The following is a 16,555-nucleotide window of genomic DNA, read 5'->3' as shown; positions in this document are numbered from 1 at the left end:
GCTGTTGATCTGTGCCTTAGAAGCTTTGGTGAGTTACTGCCATATATGGACATAAGGGCAGGCCGAGCCGATGACCTCGTTTCAAGATGTCTGCTACCTACCTTCCGGGTAGCCTTGTGAGGCATAAACGAAATCAACATGGATTACGTTGATTCACACCGTAAACCAGGATACCACATATCATGAGGATGTTTTATTAGTCTGCATGTGACCTACAGTTATTGATCACCACCCCCGTTGATTTTACACAACGTTTTCACCAAACAGCAAAGGTAAACTTCGATTGGGTCTGTGTTTGAGCTTTAGCTAAATGGGGGTATGACATTAATCTCTAGGTTGGTAGGAACAAATCTAGCCTATTGCCAAATGTATCTGATGACATAATGGCAACATCAAGTCACTATATTTGCGCATGGATAATATGATGAAACACATTGGATATCCCATGTCTGTCCCCCGACACCACCACAATGTTTGAGAGAGGTTGGTGTGGTAGACATTTCGTTTTTATAGTGAACATTAACTTTTGGGCACATCCAGTGTGCAAAAACAGTGCAATTACCACATTTGGACACTGGAGAGGTTGAAAGGACACTTGAATAACACCATCAGAATGTTTGAGTGAGGTTGATATGGTAGAAATTGTGTTTTATACTGAACAAATCTCATTAAAGGATTCCAAATATGTAATAGCACTGGAATTATCTAATTTACAGACATATGCCACTTTGGAGAGGATTAGGGACCCTTGGAAACGTTCTGTGACCACATCTGACACTTACTAAAACATCTGCCATTTCTAGTTGTTAGGTCTATCAATCCCATTTCTAATTGTTTAGGTCGATCAATCCCATTTCTAATTGTTAGGTCTATCAATCCCATTTCTAGTTGTTAGGTCTATCAATCCCATTTCTAATTGTTAGGTCTATCAATCCCATTTCTAGTTGTTAGGTCTATCAATCCCATTTCTAATTGTTAGGTCTATCAATCCCATTTCTAGTTGTTAGGTCTATCCATCCCATTTCTAATTGTTAGGTCTATCAATCCCATTTCTAGTTGTTAGGTCTATCAATCCCATTTCTAGTTGTTAGGTCTATCCATCCCATTTCTAATTGTTAGGTCTATCAATCCCATTTCTAATTGTTAGGTCTATCAATCCCATTTCTAGTTGTTAGGTCTATCAATCCCATTTCTAATTGTTAGGTCTATCAATCCCATTTCTAGTTGTTTAGGTCTATCAATCCCATTTCTAGTTGTTAGGTCTATCAATCCCATTTCTAGTTGTTAGGTCTATCAATCCCATTTCTAGTTGTTTAGGTCTATCAATCCCATTTCTAGTTGTTAGGTCTATCAATCCCATTTCTAGTTGTTAGGTCTATCAATCCCATTTCTAGTTGTTTAGGTCTATCAATCCCATTTCTAGTTGTTAGGTCTATCAATCCCATTTCTAGTTGTTAGGTCTATCAATCCCATTTCTAGTTGTTAGGTCTATCAATCCCATTTCTAGTTGTTAGGTCTATCAATCCCATTTCTAGTTGTTAGGTCTATCAATCCCATTTCTAGTTGTTAGGTCTATCAATCCCATTTCTAGTTGTTAGGTCTATCAATCCCATTTCTAGTTGTTAGGTCTATCAATCCCATTTCTAGTTGTTAGGTCTATCAATCCCATTTCTAGTTGTTAGGTCTATCAATCCCATTTCTAGTTGTTAGGTCTATCAATCCCATTTCTAGTTGTTAGGTCTATCAATCCCATTTCTAGTTGTTAGGTCTATCAATCCCATTTCTAGTTGTTAGGTCTATCAATCCCATTTCTAGTTGTTAGGTCTATCAATCCCATTTCTAGTTGTTAGGTCTATCAATCCCATTTCTAGTTGTTAGGTCTATCAATCCCATTTCTAGTTGTTAGGTCTATCAATCCCATTTCTAGTTGTTAGTCTATCAATCCCATTTTGTTAGGTCTATCAATCCCATTTATAGTTGTTAGGTCTATCAATCCCATTTATAGTTGTTAGGTCTATCAATCCCATTTATAGTTGTTAGGTCTATCAATCCCATTTATAGTTGTTAGGTCTATCAATCCCATTTATAGTTGTTAGGTCTATCAATCCCATTTATAGTTGTTAGGTCTATCAATCCCATTTATAGTTGTTAGGTCAATCAATCCCATTTATAGTTGTTAGGTCAATCAATCCCATTTATAGTTGTTAGGTCTATCAATCCCATTTATAGTTGTTAGGTCAATCAATCCCAGTTGTTAGGTCTATCAATCCCATTTATAGTTGTTAGGTCTATCAATCCCATTTCTAGTTAGGTCAATCAATCCCATTTCTAGTTGTTAGGTCTATCAATTCCATTTCTAGTTGTTAGGTCTATCAATCCCATTTTTTTCCTGATATTGTTCACATGTTGTGGAAGCCATCATATGTGTTTCCAGCTCTTGGCATCAATAATTCACCTATAGCTTGTCAATGAAAGATTACTTTCAAAATAAAATAAAAATGATTTTGTGTGTGCTATGATCTTGTGTATTCTGAACTATGTAACTCATATCTTCTGATCATCTCCCAGATGTCATCTTTTCAAATATACCACATTTTTGCATGTCAGAATTATGTAATTCCTCATGAATAGTAGTTACCTTTGAGTATTTCTATTTAGGAGAAAATCTACATTTTGCCATTACATCAAAGAGGATAAAAACAGCAGCACAATTTGATGTCTGCTGGCCAGTCCAGTTGTCAGCCAACCAGAAGTGATGAGGAAGAGGAAAAGGGTGAGGTGTGAGATTATTGGTACATGCAGGTACTGTGCCCTAAAGAGAAGCCCGCATTATACAGAGGATGGAGTAGGTTGGCCTGATCCTAGATCTGTTTCACCAATGCAAGCTCTAAATGATCATTAGCTGACCAGCTGAGTTGGCAAGACGGCACAAACAGATCTGGAACCAGGCTATGGGTGGGGGTAATGAGTGGAGAAAGATTTGTTGCATATTGTGCTGTAGTAACTGGCTAGAGCGTTAACCATGTGTCAGCTGGTTTAACCATCGCCCTCATCTTTCTTGTCCTTCTCTTCGTCGCTCGGTAAGTCCGGCAGTCGGAAACACTCCTCAAAGAAGTTGACCAGTGATTGGCTCAGGTGTTGCCGAGTGCCATCGCTATGCAGGAAGTGTCCCTCGTCTGGGTAGATCTACATTACAAAAACAGAAAATAATGTAGGTAATACAATATTTGACACCCTGCTCATTACGCCTTCATTGGAATGTCCTAAACATGTCGTAAAGCTAAACTGTCAAGCCTACCTGTAAAGAGTAATTTGCCTTCTCGTTGATTAAATGGTTTATGAATTTTGCAGAGTGCTGGAAATGAACTTTCTCTGTAGGGTGGGAGAGCAGGTAACAGGATGTGCAAGATGTTTATATTCAGTCACAGTACTTCAACAACAATCAGGCTAATGTATTGATAGTGTTTAAAGTAATGACTGTACCATCAGCGGTTGGATGGATAATCATGTACTTCCTGTCCATGAGACGACCTGCCCGATGTGCTAAACTGGCCATCTAAAGGAAAGAGAATGTCACCATGAAATACATAGCATCTTACACATTGACTGACTAGTGTAAATACAGTGTGTGAACTGTTGTCTTTACCGAGTAAATTCGAGAGTCTGTCTTTGGTGATCCAAGGTACCTCTCTGAAAATGCTGAAGCTGGAGAATAAAGAAATAACAGACATAATATCATGTTATAAGGCACTGTTCATAGAACAATTTATAGTTTGTGGGGATAAATCATTTGTGCAGTAAGAAATTGTGTTGCTAAAGAAAATAATCACGTTATACCGTATAACTCAAAATCTGTGATGGGCGAGACGGCGGCTCCACATTTAAGCAGGGAGTCATCAGAACTTAAAAGCATTGTGGCCAAATACCCTCCGTAAACCTATGGATAGATATGTTACAGTATCAAGTTTACTGAACCGACAGTACAGAAAGACATTGATGACATATCAAGGCTAGAGACTCCAGATACACCACTCCAAAGGTAGTTTCTTCCCAGTACAAACTGCATACACACTCAAACTTTCTATAGACAAAGGAGGACTGAGTGCCAAACTGAAACCTATTGAATTGTTTATGTTGTCCGCTCTGTGTTGTTGCTGGACCGTAGTGTAGTAGTAGTGTGTCTCAAATGGCACACTTCCTTTTACAGTGCATTACTTCTGGTTAAAAGTAGGCCACTACAATAGAGTGCCATTTGGCATGTACCCCCCCCCCCTAGATGTGAGAGGGTGAGCTTCTGCTCTATTTTCCAGATGGAGTGAAAGCCCTTGTCCACTCTGAATATACACTGCTCAAAAAAATAAAGGGAACACTACAATAACACATCCTAGATCTGAATGAATGAAATATTCTTATTAAATAGTTTTTTCTTTACATAGTTGAATGTGCTGACAACAAAATCATACAAAAATTATCAATGGAAATCAAATTTATCAACCCATGGAGGTCTGGATTTGGAGTCACACTCAAAATTAAAGTGGAAAACCACACTACAGGCTGATCAAAATGGGGCTCAGTAGTGTGTGCGGCCTCCACGTGCCTGTATGACCTCCCTACAATGCCTGGGCATGCTCCTGATAAGGTGGCAGATGGTCTCCTGAGGGATCTCCTCCCAGACCTGGACTAAAGCATCTGCCAACTCCTGGACAGTCTGTGGTGCAACATGATGTCATGAACATGAACATGATGTCCAGATGTGTAAGATGCTTGTATGCAAATCGAACCCACCACCCTGGCGTGACAAGCACCATGCTCTACCAACCGAGCTACTCTTTCTTCAGCTCAAATACAGTACAAGAATTGACAAGAAGGGAAGTAAAGGGAACCCAATTACGTTTTTTTTTTAAATAAGTAGCTAAGCTTGTTTTCTTCAAGCATTGATTGTCCTTACCTTTCCATATACTCCCATTCGACTTTTGTCGATGTACATTTCTTTGGATATCAGTCTGGAAGAAAGAAGAAAAAAACAATCAATGCTTTGGTTGGAAGGTCAAAATAGGTATTACATTTCCAACAAACACAGTAACGAACGTCCTGAAACAAAAAACATCATAATGTTTTCCCACTATAATTCAACTGTACCTGCATATATACTGAACAAAAATATAAATGCAACATGCAACAATTGAATATGTTTTACTGAGTTACAGCCCACCCACTTGGGAGCCAGACCCAGCCAATCAGAATACGTTTTTCCCTACAAAGGTGCTTTATTACAGACAGAAATACTATTTTATTACAGACAGAAATAACCCCCCTCCCCTCAGACAATTCCGCAGGTGAAAAAGCCGGATGTGGAGATCCTGGGCTGGCATGTTTACATGTGGTCTGTGGTTGTGAGGCCAGTTGGGCGTACTGCCAAATTCTCAAAAATGACATTGGAGGCTTATGGTAGAGAAATTAACATTAAATTATCTGGCAACAACTCCGGTGGACATTCCTTATGTCAGCATACCAATTGCACGCTCCCTCAACTTGAGACATCTATGCTATTGTGTTGTGTGACAAAACGGCACATTTTAGAATGGCCTTTTATTGTCCCCAGCACAAGGTGCATTTGTGTAATGATCATGCTATTTAATGAGCATCTTGATATGCCACACCTGTCAGGTGGCTGGATTATTGGCAAAGGAGAAATGCTCACCGACAGGGATGTAAACACATTTGTGCACAGAATTTGAGAGAATAGATTTCTGTGATCTTTTATTTCAGGTCATGAAACATGGGACCAACAACACTTTACATGTTGTGTTTATATTTTTGTTCAGTATAAATACTGTAAGACGTAACATGGTATTAGTATATTATCATAAAGTAGGACCATTGATTTGAACTCTCAAGGAAGATTCTACTGTCCAGGTGTCTGTCTCTCACCTGAGGGCCTCCATCTGGTCCCTCTCCTCGATCACACCCAGTTTCCTCCTAATGTGGTGGAGGAGCTTGGTGCCCTGGAACCCGGACCCGTGGCCATCGAAGCGGATCACAATGGTGCTGTAACTGCTCACCAGCACCGTGGCCCAGTCCACACGGAACTGCTCTGTCACCATCTGTCCGCCAGGTGTTCCGTCTCTGATGGAAACAGATGACAGGCTGAACCAATGACCCCATTATAGCTCTCTGTGACAGGGTCCAAAGTCATGAGTCCAATGTCAAAACGGAATGTGCTATAATTCCTAATGTAATCCCCTACTGGGGGTGGTGTGATTCATAGATATTATGTTTATATCTAGAAAAACGTGTGTGTGGGTAGTTATTGCCATACTTACACTAGTAGTAGTAGGGGGTAGTGAGCTGTGTCTATGAAACCAGCTGGCTTCAGGATCTGCATTGTCAGAGCTGCAAGAAACAAGACCGTGTATTTGAATGTATTATGGATCCCCATTAGCTGTTGCCAAGGCAGCAGCTACTCTTCCTGGGGTCCAGCAAAATGAAGGCAGTTATACAATTTTAAAAAACATTACAATACATTCACAGACTGTGTGCCCTCAGGCCCCTACTCCACCACAACCACATGTACTGTATATACAGTACAAAATCCATGTGTACGTATGTTATTGTGTGTGTGTGTGTATAGATGTGTCTGTGCCTATGTTTGTGTTGATTCACAGTCCCCACTGTTCCATAGGGTTTGTTTAATCTGGTTTTACTGCTTGCATGAGTTACTTGATATGGAATAGAGTTCCATGTAGCCATGGCTGTATGTAGTACTGTGCGCCTTCCATAGTCTGTTCTGGGCTTGGGGACTGTGAAGAGACCTCTTGTGGCATGTCTTGTGGCGTATGCATGTTTGTCCGATCTGTGTGCCAGTAGTTCAAACTGACAGCTTGGTGCATTCTACGTCAACACCACTCATAAATAAAAGCAGTGATTAAGTTCATCTCTCCTCCACTTTGAGCCAGGAGAGATTGACATGCATATTATTAATATTAGCTCTCTGTGTACATCCAAGGGCCAGCCGTGCTGCCCTTTTCTGAACCAATTGCAATTTTCCTAAGTCCTTTTTGGTGGCTGTCACGACTTCCGCCGAAGTTGGCTCTCCTGCCTGTTCGGGCGGTGCTCGGCGGTCGTCGTCACCGTCCTACTAGCCACTACCGATCCCTTTTTCGTTTGTCTATTGGTTTTGTCTTATTAGTTTCACCTGTGTGTATTTTAGTTTAATTAACGTCCTTATATGTAGTAGGTTGTCCCGCCTTTGTTTTGTGCGGGATTGATTTTGTATTCATGTCATTTGGTGTAGTGCTTGCGTTTTATTCTCCGGTCTATTTTTGATCCTGTGTTGGATTATTCACCCTGTGTGTTGGGTTGACCGTGTTTTTTGTGCGCCGGAGAATAAACTGTCAAATATCTGAAACCTGCTCTCTGCGCCTGATTCCACCCACCTTGATAAAACGTGACAGTGGCACCTGACCACGCGACAGAACAGTAGTCCAGGTGCGACAAAACTAAGGCCTGTAGGATCTGCCTTGTTGACAGTGATGTCAATAAGGTAGAGCAGCGCCTTATCATGTACAGTCTTCTCCCGATCTTAGCTACTGTTGCATCAATATGTTTTGACCATGACAGTTTACAATCCAGGGTAACTCCAAGCAGTTTAGTCACCTCAACTTGCTCAATTTCCACATGATTTATTACAAGATTTAGTTGAGGTTTACGGTATTTAGTGAATAATTTGTGCATGTTGTTCTTCTTAAAGGCCCAGTGCAGTCAAAAATGTGATTATCCTGTGTTTTATACAGTACCAATCAAAAGTTTGGATAATATTTTTAATATTTTCTACATGGTTGAATAATAGTGAAGACATCACAACTATGAAATAACACATATGTAATCATGTAGTAACCAAAAAACGGTTAAACATATCAAAATATATGTGTGACTCGTTTCAGGAAACTAGGCGTATGTCGCGGATCACCACTTCACAGGAGAGCCATTTGAACAGAAACCTTTTTTTTCAAAATGCATTTTTTGGCAGAAATGCCTTCTGGAACATGTGAACTTTCATGTGCCTTAAATATCTGTAAACATGAAAAAATGGTTAAATTGTGAACCTAGTTGGTTAAGCCACCTTCCCACTAACCATGATTGGCTGAGATAATGAGTGGGCTGGACATGCCGAGAGAAGAGTTCAGATTGGTCTGCTATATAGAGGCTTCTGTCTATTTGAGCTGGTCAGTATGTGTTGGTAATCCTGTTAAATGCAGCTTTTTAAAAATGTATTGTGTAGTGGAGCTGCATAAGTGTTGATAGCTAAAGAGATGGAGAAAACACCTCTCTCCTTAAAACTAAGAGCAACCATGGCATGGCATCCGTGACATGGACACGTGTCCATCATGCATGATGATGTATACGGGTAAGATAGTCTAACTAGCAAAATGTTCAGATATTACACGTTTCTAATTTTGACAGAAAGTGCTTTCGTTTCAAGCTAATGTGTACTGTTAGCTAGCTAGCTGAGGTTAGCTGGCTGGCTCGCTAGATAACATTGCGTGTATGATGTTATTATTCGTATCTCAGAGCTGTTTGCTTTGCTAGTTAGAGCCTAATATTAGCTAGCTAACATTGAACCTAGTTGATTAGCTACCACTACCAGCAGATTCATGCAAGGCATGATACCTACTGTAATCGTCTATGGTGATGGTCTCGTACTCCACTTTGGGCATCTGCATGCTGTGGTACGTGTTATTCACTCCTTCGTTAGTCTCCAGGTCCAGGACCTCTGCAGTGACATGGAAGAAACAGTCATATTGTTCACTTTCAGTACTGTTTGAGTGGCAGCTTCATGAAGCATCTAACACATTTCCCATTGAATGATGTGTGATATAAAAGACACTATGCTGAATAAAAGGCCCCTCAGCTTCAGTGCTCTTTATGGTACAGGCCACTCAGCTTCAGTGCTCTTTATGGTACAGGCCAGCTTCAGGCCTCATGACACTCACTCTGTATGTCTTTGGTACTGTAGATGGCAACACTGGGTACATCAGGGCCTGGATAGGGATAGATGTGGAGAGGGAGAGAGATAAAGGGGTGGAGGTTGTCGGTTATTATAGGATGAAGCATTTTAAGTTTCAGATGAATGGCCTCAAATGGAGAAGCAAACAAAACACTCAAATCCTTTTTTCTGTAGCATTTCACTTCAAATCAGAGCTCATTCAAAAATGCCTCTGGTTTATTCCACGAAGGTACGTTTTGTGTCCATTTGGTATTCTAAGAAGAAATTGTGCCACAATATTGCATCTAAAAGCCTGTTAAATGAAATGTCCTTTAATAAAGACCCCATGGAGAATTTTAAAAATCAGATTTTTTAAAATATGATTAAAGACTTGCTGAACTGCCTAAAATGCAGCCCCTGTGCACCCTCTCTTACTTCTAAGAAGACTTTATCCCACTTAACCTCAATATTTCTCCAAGATGTCAATTCTGAAGATTCATATTTATTTAATGTGATTAGTGATTATTTTAATTATGTTCCTCATTATAAGGTCAACCCTGTTACATGAACTGAACTCTAGTTTAAATATGTTTTTTTAAAGAAACATTAAACATCTAATAGTCTAATCATAGTGTAAATGCTGGTTAACTGGTTCTACTCTTTTTGGCCATTTTCTGGTGTTTGTGGTAGAAAACTGAGCGAGTCGAGCACAGATAGACAGGCTACAAATGTTTGAACAATTAATGTTTTAAAGAAGCTTTAATTGCCACTCCCTGTTACACATAACAAGCTTCCATTCCCCCTGTCACAAGGGGATTTATGGCTGATTTTAGATGAAATTGTCAACCCTGTTACAGTCAACCCAGTTACAGTCAACCCAGACACAGTCAACCCAGACACAGTCAACCCAGACACTTTATTTGACACTTAGGCACTTACTGTTGTAATTTTTATTTAACCTGTTGAGATTGGAAAACTCTTTTTATGAAGTTGAACATGTGCTCTTTATAACAGAATGTTTTATAAATATTTTTTTTAATTAAAAAATACATTTACATTTCTCAAAAGGCACTGAATTGGTGGAATGAGCACTCTGTTTCTCTTACCATCTTTAGTAATGCAAGTCTAGAAATAACACCTCTCAGCCAGCCATGTGTCATTACTGAGAAGCCACTGTCTGTCTGTAGCACCTTGGGGAGCAGCTGAATGAATACCCGGCTGTTATTATTACTCCAGACAGTTAGACCAGGGCTGGTCTCCTCTCACAAGAGCTAATTAACGAAATACGGTTGCTCTTTTTCCTCTCTGGAGCCGGCCGTCTAAACAAATCAGCTGTCATGGCAACCGCACTAGTAGGAGAAATAAGGATGATGAATATTCTCAGAGGAAATGAGAACACAGACTTAAACAAGGCCATGGGCCCTACTCTCATTCTATAGATAGACCCTGTCTGACACACAGGAAGCAGGGCAGGAAATAGGGCTCTATGCCAACTACTGTAGTTTGATACACAGCAGGAACACTTTTTAGGGTGCAGGCTGGCGATTCACATTTGGCAAGGGGCTTGAGTTGTCTGACTGGCAAATACAAACACTGGTTAGTGCCGACTGCTGTCACATTCAATACAACCTTTTGCCACAGCAAAATATTTTGACTGAGCATGTTTAGTGTCCGTGTAGATTTTTAAATCTACACTGACACTAAACACCCACTAAAAGCCTGTCAGCCTAGTGAAAGACTTCAATGTATTTGTATATCACAAAAATATACTGATTCAGTTAAGTGCAACATTAACATTAACAACATTAAGTGCTGCTTAGTGTTCAGGATTCAAAGTCAGAAGTCCTTCTGGTCCTTCTGTAGCTCAGTTGGTAGAGCATGGCGCTTGTAACGCCAGGGTAGTGGGTTCGATCCCCGGGACCACCCATACGTAGAATGTATGCACACATGACTGTAAGTCGCTTTGGATAAAAGCGTCTGCTAAATGGCATATATATATATATAGAAGCACTCACCTTTACAGTTGAGCAGGAAGTACTGCATGTTGTGGCTGAAGGAGCCATCCACATAGCCACACTTGAACTCACACGACAGACAGCAGCGATTAAATGGGCCATTGGTGTCCGCACTGACACAGGATAGATACAGTAAACCACGCTATTAGCATTATACGCTATTAGATTTAAAAAGACCCCTAAATAGTGATCTCACATAGAATAACCATTAGAGAGCTAAATCCCAAAATGTAATTATACCTGTAGAGGTGTCGTCGTTTTGGATCATCCTCTGTGCTCAAAAAGTATCTGTAAAACATTGTGATGAAGATCAGTTTGGAGTTTAATGACCATTACCTGAACAAGACGGTAAGGTAAGTCAAATACCCCTGGTAACATTTGATCAACTATAAGCAATAGGAACTCATATGTTCAATTGGAAATCATAATGGTACTATTTGGTCATGTTGCTGTAATGTATGGGTCGGAAAGGCTTACATGAGCTGCCTTTCTTGGCTGTAGGCCAGTATCTGAGTCACGTCCCAGTCGCCTGATGTCAGGGACTGCAGAGTGTCTGTGCTGGTGTTGGGCTGGAATGGAACAATACATCACATTGCATGACAACTACAAGTCTGGATAGAAGAGTTGGTTATCTGTAACAGCTCATACAGACCAGGCTGGGCACACAGAGGCCGGGATTCAATCCAAGGTGCATTATAGGGCAGCGCATTGAACTTGCCTTGCGCCGCGTTTACCATGAGTGCGTTCTCCGCAGACGTCGGGGGAAATGCTTTTAAAAGGAGCATTGTGGGCTGTCCAGTGCGCTGCACTATAATGCGGCTACATTTTAAGAGAAGAGAACAGACTGAGGTGTTTTACTTGGGAGGTGGACATGGAGATATGGAAGAACTTTCCCCTTCCACCCTGAGGAATAGCTCTGGTGAAGAAGAACTTGTATCCGTCGTGGGAGAAGAGTGGCTCCTCGTTCTGCAACAGGAAGAGAAAGAAGTAGGTGGGTGTGTGTGAGTGAGGGAGTATATTGAGACAGCTCAACTGTTAAACTGCACCTCTGTCCTTCCTACCCCCTCCTCCTGTAATGTATGTATTTCACTGGATCGTGTGTTGTGATACATGTTATGCTCTTAGTGTTCTTATCACTTACCTGTCTGTGTAGCCAGCCCTCACTTTCATCCTCGTGTTTCTGGAAAAATAACAGGGCGGTTACAAAATGAATACTGCATTGAATCCCGGCCTCTGTGTGCCCAGCCTGGTCCACCGTGCTTTTTCTCAAGTTACATACTGCAGTATTTTATTTGAATGGAGAGGACGGAAAGTAAGGACAACTTGGATTGTGACTGAGGAGGCAAGAAAGAAGTAGGGCTTAATGTTAGAGAGGGTGGCGGTGTGTGTGTGTGTGTGTGCAGGCGTGTGTTTCACCTTGGTGCACACTCCTGTGGTGGCCTCACACAGTGTCAGTATGGAGTTGTTCTGAGCTCTGTTCAGCCAGTTGACTGCCAGCTTGGTGCTGGTGGCCCACTTTACCATTGTGATGTAATATTCTCTTCTAAAAGAAAGAATGGAATGTGTTACAACTTACAATCTTTCTCTTCAGGATTACCTGAAAGGTGACGAGTTTGCATCTCTGCTATTCCCTACGGGGTAGTAAATATGACCTTTAACCTTGTGTCACAGTGTCAGTCAGTCAGTGAGACCCTCACCCTATCCTGGGGTCGTCTGGCTTCTTCATCTCCACCGTGTGAAGGGGTCCGTTCAGACTCACCACAGACAGGTGTACTACAGGGTTGTCCTCCCCAGCCTGCAGGGGCAGAGACAGCTTATGCCAGAGATCATATCATTCTGTGGGTTATACAGTATCTATTGACCATTTCTGTCTACATGAAGTCGACTGTCAGATCCATACAACTCGATAAGAGTTGATCCCTTTTCTGAACGTTCTGCACAACAACACTACGTACTCATTCAAAACCACTAACCCAGAAAAGACAAGGCGATGTAGAGCAGAAAGGACGGAGAATATTGAAGAGACTGTATCTAGGACCTACGGTACCTTAGGGTAGTGACACTCCAGCCCTGTTGGATACAGGGCGCCAGTGAAGATGGGGACCTCCATCTTGCGCACCAGGGTGTCGTTGATGGTGGCATAGGCCAGTCTGAGACCGTCAGGAGACCACCAATGGGCTATGTGGGTCTGCAGTATCTCCTCTGTAACAGCATACACGCCCATAAACAATTAACTACTGTATCACAAACGATGTCCATTTATCATTCAAGACAATCGGCACTCTGTAATTATTGCGACAGTGAAGCACTTTTTCTTCTTTTGACTCTATACTTCAAAGGTTTGATTTGAAATTAAACACTGACTATGAGGTTAAAGTGCAGACTGTCAGCTTTCATTTGAGGGTATTTTCATCCATAAAGGACAGGGTGTTACCTAGTCAGTTGTACAACTGAATGCCTTCAACTGAAATGTGCCCTCCAATAGAAATTAATGGTAAATAATGTATTGTGTCAGTTTGGAGTCACTTTCATTGTAAATAATATGTTTCTAAACACTTGTACATGAATATGGATGCTACCATGATCACAGATAATCCAGAATGAATCGTGGATTATCGGTAATTATGGTAGCATCCACATTCATGTGGAAGTGTTAAAAACATATTATATTCTTATTTAAAATAAAAGTGACTCCAAAATGACACAATACATTATTCACCATTTTTCTTTTGGGCACAAAATAATCTGAAACACAACCAAAACAAACAGCAAATGCATCCAACAAATTTGTAGAGTCACAAGCTTGATATAGTCATTGTGTGCTATGAATATGGAACGAAATAGTTCACGTTTTATTACTTGAATACACATGAATTTGTCACAATACTTTTGGTGCCCTAAAATGTTGGGACTATCCACAAAACGTGTTGTAATTTCTAAACAGTTCACCCGATATGGATGAAAATACCCCAAAATGAAAGCTGACCGTCTGCACTTTAACCTCATAGTCAGTGTTTCATTTCAAATCCAAACTTTTGGAGTATAGAGCCAAAATATTTTTAAAATGCTTCACTGTCCCAATAATTTCGGAGGGCATTGTATATGTAGTCAATGCTGTTCATCGACAACAGCTCTGAATTCAATATTATAGTGTCCTCTAAGCTCACAACAAAGCTCAGGGCTCTGGGACTGAACTCCTCCCTTAAATAGCTAGGTCCTGGACTGATGGCTCACTCCCAGGGGGTGAAGGTAGGCAACATTATCTCATCCACACTGATCCTCAACACATGGGCCCCACAAGGGAGCGTTCTCAGTCCCCTCCTGTACTCCCATAGTCACTTTACAAATACCTACATGTACTGTACAAATTACCTCGACTAACCTGGACCCCCTCACATTGACTCGGTACCGGTACCCCCTGTATTTAGCCTCGTTATTGTTATTTTATCGTTACTTTAAAAAACTTTTAAAGTTATTAGTAAATTAATAACTTTAAATAAGGTTATTTAGTAAATATTTTCTTAACTCTATTTCTTGAACAGTAAGTAAGCATTTCACAACCTGTTGTACAGATGCTGATGTATTAGATGTGCTGTGGCTAATATCTGATTTATGGCCCCCATTTACTGAACTGGAGGAGATTATGTTGTGTGTAAACATATGTCTTTGTCATGTCTTTATCATTCAGCAGATGTGAAGAGCACATGTCAAAAGGTCATTTGAAAACAGAGGTAAGGAAAAGGACAAGACAAGTAATTATGGAAATGAATGGACAAAGTCTAATATAATCCACCAATGCCCACCAGGTGGCAACATAGACCTCCCAGGAAGGCCTCCTATGAGAAAAATAGTACAAACAGGCAGCAACCATTCCCTGAGACAGACTAACTCCAAAGACCTTGGCTGTGGGTTCTCTGATTCAGTTGACAGAATATGAGGATGGTCTACGAGGGATGATGAAGACCAGCATGCAGCGATTGTGTGTGGGAGAGTGGTGATTGGGTATATTGGACATTGAACAACCATGTTGAGTCATCGATCCCCTCTCTAAGAATGAGATACGGATTATGAAATAACTCATTGACGGCATTCAAGAACAGTGGACAACACAATCTTCAGTACAGTATGACAGCAGACATCCAACCATTTCTATTGCTGCATAGAAGACTGCTGTATAAAAGACCATATGGATAATTACAGGGCATGAATAGCAGGGTTGGGGTCAATTCTGAATTGCATTGTGATTTGCTCTTTAATTCCAATAAAATTATTTGATTTGAATCTGAATTAGCCACACCCCATAGAAAGCAGAATTTGAATATGGAGGAAAAACAGGTGCATAAAAAATGTATGTAAAAAATATAATTCATTCCATTCCATTCCCCAACCCCAACCCCCTCAATGCACCAACAACCAAGATAATTAACAAAAGAGACAGAAGAAAACAGCAAACAACAATGCAACAAAAAAAAGATAAAAAAATGAAAACAAGGGACATCAAGGACAACTGAAATCATAACAGCAATGCCAACAGTATATGTTTGTGTGCATGTCTGGCACTATTACATGTACAGTTGAAGTTGGACGTTTACATAGGTTGGAGTCATTAAAACTGTTTTTTCAACCACTCCACAAATGTCTTGTTAACAAACTATAGTTTTGGCAAGTCGGTTAGGACATCTACTTTGTGCAGGACACAAGTCATTTTCCAACAATTGTTTACAGACAGATTATTTCACTTACTATTCACTGTATCACAATTCCAGTGGTTAGAAGTTTACATACACTAAGTTGACTGTGCCTTTAAAACAGCTTAGAAAATTCCATATAATGATACAACATTCGTTTACCTCCCTTGGAAATTGGTCATTGAGCCCGAATTTGGTCCCTTTAAGCTCCCTTCCCCTGCTTTTGATCAGCTCCTTTTGTTGGTAGTGTTCAGATTTTGCGATGATCGGTCGGAGACCGAGTGTTCGTTGTTTGCAGCAACTTCTTTGTTGTTGTAATATTGCAAATGGACGTGGCTGTTTCACCATTAAGGATTCCATCTTTAAAGGATAGTTGAATTCAATGAAATTCTATGATATTCAAATGGCTTATTTAATCTACGCATCACCATAGAAAAGTTTACTTTGACATGTATGGCTACCAATACCATGTAGCATACATTTGAAACATTTCATTTTTAAATCGGATTATCCTAAAACAATTTTAAATAATTACAGTGGTATTGAAATAGTCTAAGATCATGTTGTGGGTTGTCTATAATAATAATAAAATACATTTCCCAGATTGCATTAGATCAAATAGTACCGTATGGAAGGGAACAATCTAACATCTCATTACGAAGAAAAAATCTGTTGGGCGTCTTTAGTTAAATTCATGCTAATGTTTGAAATGGTATATGTATTATTTGCATTAAGTGGCTGTCACGACTTCCGCCGAGGTTGGCTCTCCTGCCCGTTCAGGCGGTGCTCGGCGGTCGTCGTCACCGTCCTATTAGCCACTACCGATCCCTTTTCGTGTATCTGTTGGTTTTGTGTGATTGTTTTCA

The 16,555-nt window shown here is 40.5% G+C and overlaps 1 protein-coding gene and 1 long non-coding RNA gene across 5 annotated transcripts in view; one reads left to right on the top strand and one right to left on the bottom strand.

Moving 5' to 3' along the window:
• On the top strand, positions 1 to 15,456 carry LOC124041796. 3 transcript variants are annotated; one of them, XR_006839986.1, is made up of 4 exons: positions 1 to 272; positions 2,659 to 2,773; positions 3,086 to 3,211; positions 5,917 to 6,507. It is a non-coding gene; the product is annotated as an uncharacterized LOC124041796 (long non-coding RNA). The 3 variants fall into 3 exon arrangements; XR_006839985.1 differs by lacking the exon at positions 5,917 to 6,507 and adding an exon at positions 14,693 to 15,456 and having other exon boundaries at positions 2,659 to 3,211; XR_006839984.1 differs by having other exon boundaries at positions 2,659 to 3,211.
• The window catches only part of LOC124041795 (dipeptidyl aminopeptidase-like protein 6), a 130,824-nt gene continuing 116,284 nt past the window's right edge, over positions 2,016 to 16,555 (bottom strand). For both annotated transcript variants that reach the window (XM_046359828.1, XM_046359829.1), the window contains exons 9-26: positions 13,049 to 13,203; positions 12,699 to 12,796; positions 12,418 to 12,544; positions 12,143 to 12,181; positions 11,860 to 11,967; positions 11,479 to 11,570; positions 11,242 to 11,289; positions 11,002 to 11,114; positions 8,994 to 9,041; positions 8,675 to 8,773; positions 6,324 to 6,393; positions 5,932 to 6,126; positions 4,949 to 5,003; positions 3,838 to 3,937; positions 3,647 to 3,705; positions 3,484 to 3,556; positions 3,299 to 3,372; positions 2,016 to 3,186 (exon numbers count right to left, since the gene is read on the bottom strand). In XM_046359828.1, the coding sequence (XP_046215784.1) occupies positions 3,037 to 3,186; positions 3,299 to 3,372; positions 3,484 to 3,556; positions 3,647 to 3,705; positions 3,838 to 3,937; positions 4,949 to 5,003; positions 5,932 to 6,126; positions 6,324 to 6,393; positions 8,675 to 8,773; positions 8,994 to 9,041; positions 11,002 to 11,114; positions 11,242 to 11,289; positions 11,479 to 11,570; positions 11,860 to 11,967; positions 12,143 to 12,181; positions 12,418 to 12,544; positions 12,699 to 12,796; positions 13,049 to 13,203 (1,703 nt within the window). In that variant the 3' untranslated portion in view covers positions 2,016 to 3,036. The remainder of the gene's footprint in view (positions 3,187 to 3,298; positions 3,373 to 3,483; positions 3,557 to 3,646; positions 3,706 to 3,837; positions 3,938 to 4,948; positions 5,004 to 5,931; positions 6,127 to 6,323; positions 6,394 to 8,674; positions 8,774 to 8,993; positions 9,042 to 11,001; positions 11,115 to 11,241; positions 11,290 to 11,478; positions 11,571 to 11,859; positions 11,968 to 12,142; positions 12,182 to 12,417; positions 12,545 to 12,698; positions 12,797 to 13,048; positions 13,204 to 16,555) is intronic.

The sequence above is a fragment of the Oncorhynchus gorbuscha genome, linkage group LG08 (assembly GCF_021184085.1).
Source record: "Oncorhynchus gorbuscha isolate QuinsamMale2020 ecotype Even-year linkage group LG08, OgorEven_v1.0, whole genome shotgun sequence".
Taxonomy (NCBI): Eukaryota; Metazoa; Chordata; class Actinopteri; order Salmoniformes; family Salmonidae; genus Oncorhynchus; species Oncorhynchus gorbuscha.
The sequence above is the reverse complement of the archived record's forward strand: the minus strand, read 5'-3'. Positions and strand labels throughout refer to the sequence as shown.